Source organism: Hyposmocoma kahamanoa, unplaced genomic scaffold (genome assembly GCF_003589595.1).
Source record: "Hyposmocoma kahamanoa isolate Upper Pololo Valley unplaced genomic scaffold, ASM358959v1 134, whole genome shotgun sequence".
NCBI lineage: Eukaryota > Metazoa > Arthropoda > Insecta > Lepidoptera > Cosmopterigidae > Hyposmocoma > Hyposmocoma kahamanoa.
Genome location: NW_020653477.1, coordinates 586,034 through 599,502, shown reverse-complemented (window position 1 = coordinate 599,502; position 13,469 = coordinate 586,034). Strand labels below are relative to the sequence as shown.

The following is a 13,469-nucleotide window of genomic DNA, read 5'->3' as shown; positions in this document are numbered from 1 at the left end:
TATTTTGGTTTGCAAATAATAAGTGATGGATTGATTTTGTTAGCGTTTATTTAGTCACGAGTAAACTTATATAATTTGGAGGTAGCTAGTTTTTATTTAATATGTATTCTTTTTTTATCTCTTAGAAAAATATCTTATACCCCGTCCAACCATTTATTTAACTTTTGACAGCTCGAATTCTAATCAATTAGTGATGTCCTAATGCGTTTCCGATTCGATTTTTTATAACAGTCGATTTTATTTATATAGAAATTTTAATCGTGAATGTGAGCGGGTTCGAAAAGGAAGATATTGTCTGATTGGGATCATGATGCTGTTTTTGACAATTTGTGTGCTCAAGAATTAATAATTAATGTTAACTAGGATTCAAGTGGCGAGTCCCGTTCGTATGGAGAAGAATCCGACGAATTATTATAATAAACAATAAGAGTATATTATAATTATGTATTTCATTATAATTTATTAGATAGGTGCCAAAATTTATCAGCTTAAATAATCTTCGTTACATAATCTGTTGGCTCGATAAATATCGGAGCTAAAGAGCACGTCGCTTCACTAAAATTAAAAAATAAAAGAGTCCATGAAGTATTATATTTTTTGTCTATGGTTATGTATGTCAACAATTACGGAACTTCAGAGGAATGCATATGTGGACGGAACAAAGTTATGTTACATTTCCTTCGATCTTTTAATAAAGAAGCGAAAAGTTGTGCTTTCGCGAACCTAGAATGTATGTTCAGCATCAATCAAATTTATACATATGATGATCTACTGTGTTTTTCTTAATTTTTCTTTTTGTTTTTCGTTATTCGGCCGAATAGCAGAAAACAGGCCGGATAATAACCGTACATTCGTTGCAACTCTATTTACTACACATCATGGACCAATAACTCAAGAGGACTGCTAATCTCCATATTAAAAATCGTAGCTCTGAAAAAGGTCAAAATGCCGTCTTATTCCTAGATGGCGCTGATCGATAGCCTGGAATTAGTTTATATTTACGTAAATGGCCGTGGATATCGATTAACTCATCTTTTATAGGAAATATAGTAGATATTCTATTTTTCTTGTAATGTTTTTCAAATATTTAGTAATAAACTAAAATTATTCTCTGAACTTCGATATTTATGCGTATCAATAGATGGCATTGTTCGTTGTTAACTAATTAATAACGTAACGCTTGCGAATATCGTTAGATGGCGCTAATCCTAAACAAAATAAAAGAATACTTGGAAGTATCTATAAAAATCTGAGCAATATAGTATAACCTAAAGGAAGTCTAAATTGTCATCCGTTTGCGGTGGCGCACAGTGGGCCCAAATTGATAATTCTTGGACATAGGAATAACTTGTGGAGTATCGAGCTAATTTTTTTATGTGATAGACAATAACACTCCTAACAACTTTTATTCTTGTATGATTTCTTGAAAAGTTGATAGTTTCAGAGAAAAAAAATATAATTTTTTTTTGTGGAGAAATATACATTTTGTTCTTTATCTCAAAATATACGAAAATGTAGTGTGCGTGGGTTACTTACAGTATAGTTCCAATCATTTTCTATGTAGAAAAAAATAATCCGTCTGCATGTACTTGCGGCTTTGTAAGTAGAGGTGCGGCAAAATTGCTAACTCTTTTATGTACTTTTTTAACAAAATACATGAGCTTCGACTAAAGAAAATTTAATTTTAGTGCTAAATTACACAGAGCGTTATAACAATAACACGAAAGTTAAGTAGAAACTAGTATATTGTGTTTTATTTTTTAATAAATAACAAATCTAACATTTTGACATCTTTTTACTCGTAAAGCCGCAAGTACCTGCTGATGGATTGTTTTTTTCTTGATAGAGAATGATTTTTTTTTTTTTATAACGCACACACTCAACATAGCCCCGCACTAGGGAAACCCTGTGTTGCGGGTGCCATGGACACACATAGACAACCACAAATTACACCCAAACTCACGAGAGAAATAAATGTAGGCCATACAAATATTTCTCCCGGCCCGGGAATCGAACCTGGGACCTCTGCGTGGCAGTCCGGCATGGTAACCGTTCGGCCACAGAGGCAGTTAAATGAAAAATAAATAAAAAAGTTAAGTTAAATTGGACTTGTACTGTAAATAAACCACACATTACATTTTACATACAGGCTATGGGTGACCGCCTGCGTTCTGGCACCAATTTGTCCCTCGTCCTTCCACAACACAGTTCCTAAAAATATTCGAACTCGTTCACAGTAAATGCTGCCCGAATGTGGAACCTTCTCCCGGTCGAGGTCAGACAGTCGCCTTCGGTTCGGGTTTTCAAGGGTGCTCTTTTGAAGTTTTGGGATTGTTCAGACTTCACATGTTAGAGCTTTTGAAATATTTATTTACATTTGATATATTTATTTATAGTTTTATTTTGTACATTCAATTTATTATAGACTTTGTATGTATTAATGTATCAACATTACTTAATATATATATATTCGTATGTACACTTGATTTATTAAATTTATCTGTGTATTTATTGAGTATAGTATATTTCATTTCTTTACTTATCTATTTTTAGTGCCACCCCAAAAACCAACTTTCCTCTCAGATTTTCAAAGGTTAGTTGGAAGAAATCTCTTTATGGGATAAGCTCGCCTTTGTACACAAATATTTAAATTGTTTCTGAAAATTTGTAAGTTACAATAAAGTGGCTTGTGGTACAATAAAGTGTTTAAATAAATAAATAAATAAATAAATACATTTTTCTACAATTCGAGATAAAAAATTAAATGTTTATTTCTCCAAACAAAAAAAAACTAAAATTTTTTTTCTGAAACAATCAGCTTTCCAAGAAATTACATAACAATAAAAGTTATCAGGAATGTTATTATGTATCATGTGAAAAAAATCAGCTCTGTATTCCTAAAATTGTTTCATGATTAAATAATTATTTAGCCTAAAATTTATACTTTTTATTTCCGTTATTTTTAATTACCTTCAGATTAATTTATACTGGGTTGTTGGACTTTATGCACTGTTTGTAATGGATGACATATTACACACAGATTACACGAAGTTCATGTATTTTGTTAAAAAAGTACATAAAAGAGTTAGCAATTTTGCCGCACCTTTATTTACATTCCTCTTGTTTTATTAAACTGAAAATAAATTGTTCTTGTTACAGATTTCAGCGTGTGTGCCAGATGGTGTAGTTTGTTTCTTCACGTCGTACCTTTATTTGGAGAGCGTTGTCGGCGCTTGGTACGACCAAGGTAATGTTTAAAGCAACTGGACAATTTTGACCCCTGATGCAAAAAGAGGGAAATTATAAGTTTGAACACGGAATAAAAACCAACGGAGCTTCGATAAGTATCAGAACCGCTGTCTGTAATATAATTCAAATTTTATCACGATTTTTCGGTGAAAGAAAATATCGTGATGAAAGCTGCACATGCACAAGAAGGTTCACAACCGTGCCAAGTGTGGGGACTCATATTGCGCCAAGATATAGATCTTGGCGCAATATGAGTCCCCACAATAAGCCATAGGGCTTATGTGCACCAAATACCCCCAAGTCGAAAACATTCGCAGAACTTGTGAAACTGGTCTAGGAACATTTGGAACCCGAGAGATCTGAAATAGCAGAAATACACATATTTCGACAAAGAGCACAGCAACATGCTGATTGCGTACGAAACTACCTTCAAACGTTAAAACATTTAGCGAAAACGTGAAATTTGTTTAAGGGGCCAGTTCGTATCGGGACTACGGGATGAAGACATGAGGTCGAGAATATTCGCAGAAAAGAGTGTTGACTACTATTGTAGGGGTCGATTCAGAACTTACGATAACTCAGTTATCGACCAATTCAATTTGATATCGCACGATTTCTTTTAATTTTTATTCACAACACCCGAATCGAACGTCAAACTGTCGTATTCGAAACCGAACCGAAATGACGTCACACCCGTTACAAACGTAACGTTACCGAACATCCTATTGTTTACAAAGCAAGAATGTAATATGGAAATCTCTTATTATTTTAAATAAAGTCTGGATTTTATTAAAGTTTATTAATTTATTTTGAGGCAAGACTAATTCATTCCTATATTTTAGGCTTTAAAGTCTTAAAAATGTATATGAAAGTATTTTCATTCTTCTTAATAATCTATTTCACTAACTCCATAAACGCTGTTGGATAACGATATCCAATCGAACGATGCGGTTAAAATATCGAAGAGTTCTGAATCGGGGTCTTAAACCTTCGCCTGTGAGGAGCCCGTGCCCTTCAGTGGGGTGATGATGATGAGTTTATTGACTTTTTGGAGTACACTGATTTGTGGGACAGTCTTTAGCAACCGGTCAAATCAAATAGTGCTTTTGGTTGTTTGCAGGTGTTGTGGCAAATTTACAAAAACACAAACTACTCTTTATTGAAACGCAAGACTCTGCAGAGACGAGTTTCGCGTTAATTAATTATATTAAGGTAATTTATTTTAATTTCTAAGTGTCGTATATTTGCGAAAGCTTAATAGAAATTTCTCTCGCTAACGGTGAAGAGAAACACCCTGCAAGTCCAAGAAGATTCACCAGCGGTTCGTTCCCACTAATTCTATTGAGTAGTTCTATTGTAGACCTACTGGGACAAAAGGTCCCAATAGTTCTATTAAGTTATATTTCAAGAATTATTATTCTTATAACAGAATAAGCTAACAAGCCCCATGTGCCTGTAATTTCACCAGATTATATCTCATCCAATTTCCCAACGATAATTGTTCATTTGAGTATTGAAAAAAGTTAGTTCATAAATGAGGCTATTTTTCAAATGTAGAAGTATGGATGGTCTATGGTTGCATAGTGATGTACGAAATAAAAATCATCAACTTATGTCTTAGGATGACAGGCGCAGTGGCAGTGCCCCTCAGGTCTTTGTGTTACATTGGCTTACTTTCTACTCGCGAGGACCTCCCTATTTTTTTTGAAATCGGTTAAAAATTATTTGAAAAGGAGGTACCTGATATGATTTATTATTTTGTGGATAAAAATAGAACTAAATCAATGTGCCCTAACCAAATCAGAACCAAGCCATCTTGGAATGATTTTTTCTCGCTAGTTCTATTATTTTTAACTAGTGGGAACGAACCTCAACATTTGCCCGGCCCTGGCCCGCATTGGGCCAAAGTGGCGGATTATATGGAAATTCGAAATCATTGGAGAATCAGGGGAAGCTATCTATAGCAGCAAAATAAAAACCAAAAAGAAACATCTGCAACAAGAATATAGAAAAATTTATAATAGAAATATAGAAAAACATTAATACTGGTTCTTTCCGTGACTTAGCCGGCTGAGCGTCTAGCACGGATTGCTGGAAGGCGCTGGTTCGAATCCAGCCAAATCGATGGAATTTTTCCTAATATTCGATCTTTGTATTAACAATTATAACAAACTAGTGCAATAATGTCACAAAAAAAAATTGAATGTCACGGTAGTAGAACATCGTGACTTGAATAAACTTAATTACGTTCCAATGTTCGTTAGGCGTGCGAGAGTGGGCGGGGCGCCGTGCTGCTGTCGGTGGCCCGCGGCAAGGTGTCGGAGGGCGTGGACTTCGACCACCACCTGGGTCGTGCCGTGCTCATGTTCGGCATCCCCTACGTCTTCACGCAGAGCCGCATCCTCAAGGCGCGCCTCGAGTACCTCAGGGACCAGTTCCAGGTGGGCGAGGATCGACTGCCTTTGATTCCCTATTGTTTCGTCATTTTCACTTTTTTATGGCTCATTTGTGTATACTAACAACTAGACTTAACCCGGCGCCAGTGACGTTGGGTCATATTGACCCGAGGCGATTTACAACGGGCATATTTTTGTTTTACGCCAATTGCACGATTTCAACGTTTGAGTAGCTGGAGATACAACCCTCCTCTACCCGACTCGCTGGTGTACTAAGTGTGAAGCCATCTGCACAGCCAAGTAATACGTGCATTAAGTCAAAACGGGTCAATATGACCCAGCGTCATCCCTGGCGTGGTATTTTTGTGACTGACATTATTGGTTTATTTACTGTTTATAATTAATTAATCTTATTCCTGCTGCTTGTTGCGTGCTGACAGACATCAATTTAATCATTTGACACCAATACGTGAACTTTCCAAAGCATTTGTTGAACAATGCCAAAAATGTATCCTGCGGGCGAAAACTGCACTATTAATGAAATGTTGGTGGTATTCAAAGGACGATGCAAATTTACGCAATACATACCAACCTCTGGCACACGCGAGAGATGTCAAGTATGTCCGTTCAAAAAGGATAAAAAAACGTCTCATACATGTAATGCATGCTAGATTTATATATACTACCTATATACCCGGATCATACGGGAAGGTACTGCAATAGTTGCAGCATTTGCTCGTCTCTGATTGAGGACGTAGAAGACTAATTTCTAATAATAAGTTTGAGTGACCTTTCTTTTAGTATATAAGACTATTAATTGCTATTATTATTCAGAATATTTTACTAAAAATAAAAGAAATATCAAAATTATGTTTTCAATGTTGATTTTGCACGCGTTATTGAGAACGCTAATTAAATATTTATTTATACAATTTATTGTTATTATTTTTATTTCAGTATATGTCTTGACGACTCTTACTTAATACGTATTTGTTAAAATTTAAACAACTACTTTAATTTTACAAAAAATTATCAATGAAATTCGGATCACGATGACCCAACGTCACCGTCGGCGTAATTATTTTCACGTCATTGGCGCCGGGTTAAATAGTTCACGAACCAAATTATGACCAAAACGAACTTCCTCATGCACGATCTCAATAGGTCACAGGTCTTTCTAGTTCAGTAGGAACTGTGTGAACGGGACAATTAGTGATCTTTCACTGCGTCGTACGAGTTCGAAATATGTTTAAGGCTCTAACAGTGGCGAGGCGTCCTTATAACTCGATTCCCAGCCTAAAATTTTCCGCGTATTATCAAAATATTCACTAGACAACACGCATACCTCACCACTTAAAAATCTTATATTCTAAATTTCTAATAATTCCTTGAGAATGCGATGTACTGTAAACTTTCCCGATGGATCTCAACCAATCAGCAGCACGAATAAGCCGACATCGTTTCAGCTTCCAATTCATTAATGAAATCTATTCGCTCATATCAAAATACACGCACACATTTGCAAAAAACCATATTATAATACGACTTAATAATGGCGGGCCATAACTGGAAGATTATCGGGTTGCTGTCAACTAGCATTCACGTCAATTTAAATCTTATTTTACACTTTGTTACGGTTTAGTTTTAAAGACTGGTGATTTCGGCGATAGCCGCCAACTTACAGGAAAAAACTTAAAGTTTATTCCTGCATGTTGACGGCTTCTCTCTATCTTTGTATGAATAATTATTACGAACTTATAAAAGCTCTTCACTCATTCAGATACCTTTGCAACAACCAGAAGCTGACGAGACCGTATCGTTGTATTAATTGCAATAATTGTTTTTGTCACCAATTTCAGATTCGAGAAAACGACTTCTTAACCTTCGACGCGATGCGACACGCGGCTCAATGCGTTGGCAGAGCGCTGCGGTATGTCTCTTAAATACATCATTAATTTTTTTGTGAAAAGACAGGTTGTATAGAAGTTAACATGTTACAGAATAAGTTGACAGGTCCCATATGTCTGTAATGTGACCAGATGATATCTCATCACTTTTTCCAACAATAATTCGACCCCTCCTACGTAAAGTATCGTATGTCGAAATTGCCAAGTTTATAGGGAAGCGTTTTAAAGTTCTGAATTCACTGAAAGAGTGATCACCATAGATCATCTAACCGATATCTAGGATTTTATAATACTCTATGTGAGTAATGAGTTTTGCCGAATAAAACTGAGAAATGCTAAAGGCACGTGTTATGTTCGTTTCAGTGAATTCAGAACTTTAAAACGCTTCCCTGTAAACTTGGCAATTTCGACATACGATACTTTACGTCGGAGGGGTCGAATTATCCACTTGAGTAACTTAAAATCGTATTTGAAAAAAGTTAGTGAAAAATGAGGTTATTTTTCAATTGTAGAAGTATGGATAGTCTATGGTTGCATAGTGCTATACGAAATAAAAATCATCACTATGTCTCAGGGTGACAGGCGCAGTGGCAGTGCCCCTCAGATCTTTGTGATTGGATAGGGGTGTCACTTACCACCAGGTGCAGCACTTGTTCGTACCGTTCTTGGTATAGGTATCATAAAAAAAAGAAAAAAATAAGACGTTGGTATATACTTTCGGTAATTATTATTGTAAATTTACAATATTTACAAAAATATTTTCCCGGTAAATCGGAGCATCAATGCAATCACGCTGTCTTTCATTCTTCGTGATTTGTCGATTGAGATGAATATTAATTTGATCTATAATTTTTTTTGCAGAGGCAAAACGGACTACGGCATCATGATCTTCGCGGACAAGCGCTTCAATCGCGCCGACAAACGCACCAAGCTGCCGCGATGGATCCAGGAGCACCTCAAGGACTCGCTCTGCAACCTCTCCACCGAGGAGGCTGTGCAGGTCACTACACGATTGTTTGGCATATTTGCACGATTTAATTCCACCTTCACCTTTCCATGATCAGAGTTACCCAATTGACATAAAAGTTCATTGTTATGTACAATTTCCTCAGAAAATTCGCTACTTCCCGCAACAATGTAAATTGAGCCTATAGTACGAATCATAATTAGATGTCCAAAATGTAAACAAAGAAATGTCATTGTCAAAGTGCGAGCGCAGATGTGCTAAACCTTCTATTTTTTAACGAAATTGGAAAATTTCAACCTGGATACTGGCACAATTGTCCTCTGTGGGACAGAAGCCAAAACACCAAAAAAAAATTGGAAAAGGAAGATGTTCTCTTTTTCTTACAAAATGTAATTGTCTATTACAAAATATTAACAATAAACAAAAACTTTAAACAACAATACACGATAATTTAACAAACGCACTACGAAGACAAGAAAACATTCGATTTCGAAAAAGAAGCTCGAATGACATCTATGACACAACCAAATGGCGGCACAAAATATGTTTTTGATCCCGACTGTGTTACCAGTCATAAAATTATTTTCGACCTTAAACATAATAATAGGGGTTAAAGTATGAAATTGCCGATTTGTACTGAAAATCTAAATTGTTTATTTTTTAAATTTTTAACAAATTTATTTAATCAAAATAGTTGCCATTATTATCTATACATTGCTGCCATCTAATGGGAAGGTTATTAATGCCTTTGCGATAGAACTCCGACGATCTAGACTGCACAAACTGTGTGAAAGCATTTTGTACTGCCTCCTGGGAAGAAAACTTCTTGTCACGTAGATAATTGTCCAAATCATGAAAAAAATGGTAGTCCGTTGGAGCAAGGTCTGGTGAATACGGAGGATGACGAATGGTTTCTAACTGCAGTTCCTGAAGGGTCAAAATGGTTTCTCGTGCTGTGTGAGGTCTCGCGTTGTCGTGGAGCAATAATGGTGAAGATCGATTCATGAGTCGGGGCTGTTTTACTGCTAGTTTTGTCAACATGGTTCGGAGTTCGGTACAATAGACATCTGCCGTTATTGCTTGACCAGATCGGAGACAACTATTGTGAATAACACCATGCTGAGACCACCAAACAGTTACCATTACCTTTTTATTGGTAAGTTTTGCTTTAGGACACTGTTGTGGCATTTGACCTGGGGTCAGCCATTGCATTTTTCTTTTCCGGTTATCATAAATAATCCACTTTTCATCACATGTTACAATTCGATCCAATATTCCTTCATTTCTGTACCGGTTCAACAAGGCAACACAAGTTTCAACACGCGTTTCTTTCTGCAGATCAGTCAAATCATGAGGCACCCATTTTTCGTATTTTTTTATTTTATTGATTTGACGCAAGTGAGTCAATATTGTGGGTAAGGTAACGTTAAACCATGCCGCTAATTCCTGGGTAGTTTGACTAGGATCGGCTTCCACTATCTCTCTTAATTCTTCGTTATTCACCTGTGTGGGCGGTCTTCCTCGTGACTCGTTCTTTAAGTCGAAATTTCCATCACGAAAGCGTTTAAACCAAAATCGCACGGTGCGTTCATTAGTAGACCCCTCTCCAAACGCAGCATTGATATTGCGGGCTGTTTCTGCCGCGTTAGTTCCGCGTCGGAACTCGTATTCAAAAATCACTCGAATTTTCGCAGTATCCATCTTTCTTGTCTAAATTGAATAACAAAAACAATTGAAAGTCGATATTCAAATGTTTCAAATTAAAAAAAAAAAAATCACAGAAACCATTTGAAAAAAGTTTCATTCGAAAACCTCAAACCATGAAGATTCTATGAAAATTCAAAGAACCTATTGCAATAAAACGGCAATTTCATACTTTAACCCCTAATATTGTCTTATATTTAATTTATTAAACGAAGTGAAGTAAAAATATATATAGCAAAATATGAATTGTTGTAACTTTTATCTGATTACAGCTTGAAACGAGTTCTAAACGTTTATTATCGTCTAAAATAGGAAACTACCATTTAAAATGTATTTTTTTGCTCGGTTATCTCATTTCTTTACATTTTAAACATTTAATTATGATTCGTACTATAGTGGGTTAGTGGTATTGACTACTTATTTTTCCATATATTTTAACTTGTAGATCTGCAAGCGTTGGCTCCGTCAAATGGCCCAGCCTTTCACGCGAGAAGACCAGCTCGGCGTCTCACTCCTCACCTTGCAACAGCTACAATCACAAGAGCAGCAGGAAAAAATTGAAAAACAGGTCACTCAGAAATGATAGAACTGTTTATCAAGGCCACTATCGTGCCCTAGAAGGTCATCTCGAACTGGATATCAGGCAATGAAAGAAAGAAATATTCTCAGAAAGTCGTGAGTCAGTCTACTTCAAGATAAATAGTTGCTGGAGAAACATTTCTCAAGTATCATATCAAATGATTTCTGCTTTAGTAGCAACAATAAACCAAATGCATAAGAAAGTAACTTTTTATACAAATTCAGAAGCATCGAGTATATAACCAGAAATAGAGACGAAATGTTTAATTTGTTTGAAAACTATTCTGCCATATCATTATTGTGACAACTGCGCTCCGATTGGCCAGCCCGAGTTCGGAACAATTGACGGGCGTCGTCAATTGTTTCACTTCTAAATCGACCAGTTAACTTGAGCTTTGCTATAATGGACAAAAATTGCAAAATTACATATTTAATGTTTAATTACCGATGAAATGTGTTTCCGTTTGTTTTGTAATTAGATATTTAGCTGTTTTTCTCACACCACCGAATAGAACAGCACGACATTGTTAGAGATATTATCTTTATTACAATAAATACAGAATATTTTTTGTAATATACGGGCGTACACCCAGGTCAGTAGTTGGGCTGTCTATATTTCCGTGCAAACGGAAGTTGATATTTATAAGAGCTGTATCGCTTATGTGTTACCAGGAATATATGGCCCTTATTTCGTCTCCATTTCTGGTTATATACTCGATGTTCAGTAGAAATGTTACTTTGTACAGTATTATGCCTATATTGTTGTTTTAAGACAAAATATTGTGATGCTGCACTATTAAAACGTTTTTGTCAATTTTAAAGAGCATTTATTTCCTTATGTTAGAGAGATATATCTATTAACAAGCTTTCTAGGTTGTTCGGTTTTTTATACTGGTATTCGTTTAGAGGACTGCTAATCGCGCTACGCCAGATGTTGCGGCGAGTACCAAGTAGCTATTAGTAACTAACTACTTTTACATTTATGAGCTGCAATTTATCAAAACTACTCTAATTTCAAGTGATAAACAAATCAACTAGATGGCGCTTATTGCATACATTTTCAGGGATACTGCTAGCTATTATTTTGTTAGGATTAGCGCACATCTACCCATGTTAGCAAGCGTTAATTTTTAATTATTATTATATTTCTCAAAGTGCAGAAAATAATTTTAGCTCATGATTAATATTACAAGGAAAAAACAGAACACTTATATTTATTTAAGAGGGAGCCGAGGAAAAATTCCTAATCTTCGATTTGATTTTAAGAGGTGTATATCCACTTTAAAGTTAAAAATAAAATATTGTATGAGTCACTACACGATCTATTCAAGCATAGACATTAATCAGAAGCATAAGACAATAAAGTTTCCTCGATAGATAAAAATCACGAAATGACCTCTAATTTTCACATATTTTTGATTTATCCTCGAAATGCTACAGGTTATTAGGACAAAAATTAGATAATTAATTATATTAATGCATGATCGACAACTGTCACTACGGATTCTTTTTTAATCCCTTTACTTTTAGAGTATTCCGCTAAAACGAATTTGGTACTTTTAATGCGCAAAATTCAACATCTCCTGTCGCATGTCACGCGAACTTCAGGCATATATTCGTTTCACAAATTTGGGCGGAGCCAACGTCAAAACTTTTTTGGCATGAGAGCTCTTAATATTAAAATGGAATTAATTGATATCCACTGCACGTTACATAATATAAACTACTTTCAGGTTATCGATCAGTGCCATAATAAGATGGGATTTGGACCTTTTTCAGTCATACCGAGTTCTAGTAATCTCTTGCGTTTTTCGCTTGCTTGCGTTGGCTGGGTACACGGCATAGAAATTGCCTTCCGCGCAAAGGCGTTCACGAGTCTTACCTTTCTGGCAGCACCATAGCTTTGGCTTTAGATCGCGCTCAAAAGTTGGTCTCAGTCGGCACGTCGCGTCATTTTAATATTACAATAGTGTTATTGTTCTGAAAGGCACCATTTTTCAATTTCGACAACCATACCATCTTGTTTAGATCTGATTGCATCCAGATAATTCTTAATTTAATCAGTTCTCGCAAAATTCTTGTTTAAAAAATATAACAGATTTTCACATGGTGTAGCAGCCTTACCTTTGGACACAATGATATTTTTGGACATCACAGAACGATTTCGGGCGCGATCCCATTATGTCGTAACGTTTTATTTGTCGCGTCTAGCCTGTTCCCATATAAAGACTATCTGTCATGACTCATGACTGTCGTGGGCGTTTATTTTATTGTAGAACGACTATCGTGTCTAACTCTTCCCACTAGATCATGACGACAATTTATTGGTTCACGGCAGCCACCTTGTCGTTTGCACGACAGCATCGTCTGAAGCTGCGATTATCTGTCGTCACATTTTCATCGTGAAGTTTTATTTATCGTCCGATGACTGTCATTCTAGCTCTTTCCATTGACACGATAGTCTGTCGTCGTAACGTCAAAAAGAGTTTATCGTGTTGTTCTATGTGTGGACAACTTCATTTAACCACGACACTATCAACTGCACGACTATCTGTCGTCATGACATAATGGAAACGCGCCCTAAGGAGTAGTAACAACTGCTGCGCATTTGGGGAAATAAAAAACATTATTTTATACGTCAATTTATTTAGAAACTGAAACAACTCT

At 35.9% G+C, this 13,469-nt stretch overlaps 1 protein-coding gene across 1 annotated transcript in view; it reads left to right on the top strand.

The window, feature by feature from the left end:
* LOC113240337 (general transcription and DNA repair factor IIH helicase subunit XPD) overlaps positions 1-11,041 on the top strand; it is a 30,896-nt gene extending 19,855 nt beyond the window's left edge. The window contains exons 13-18 of the mRNA XM_026477609.1: positions 3,160-3,247; positions 4,370-4,461; positions 5,514-5,690; positions 7,505-7,575; positions 8,414-8,552; positions 10,669-11,041. Coding sequence (XP_026333394.1) covers positions 3,160-3,247; positions 4,370-4,461; positions 5,514-5,690; positions 7,505-7,575; positions 8,414-8,552; positions 10,669-10,806 — 705 coding nt within the window. The 3' untranslated portion in view covers positions 10,807-11,041. The remainder of the gene's footprint in view (positions 1-3,159; positions 3,248-4,369; positions 4,462-5,513; positions 5,691-7,504; positions 7,576-8,413; positions 8,553-10,668) is intronic.
* Positions 11,042-13,469: the final 2,428 nt, after the last annotated feature.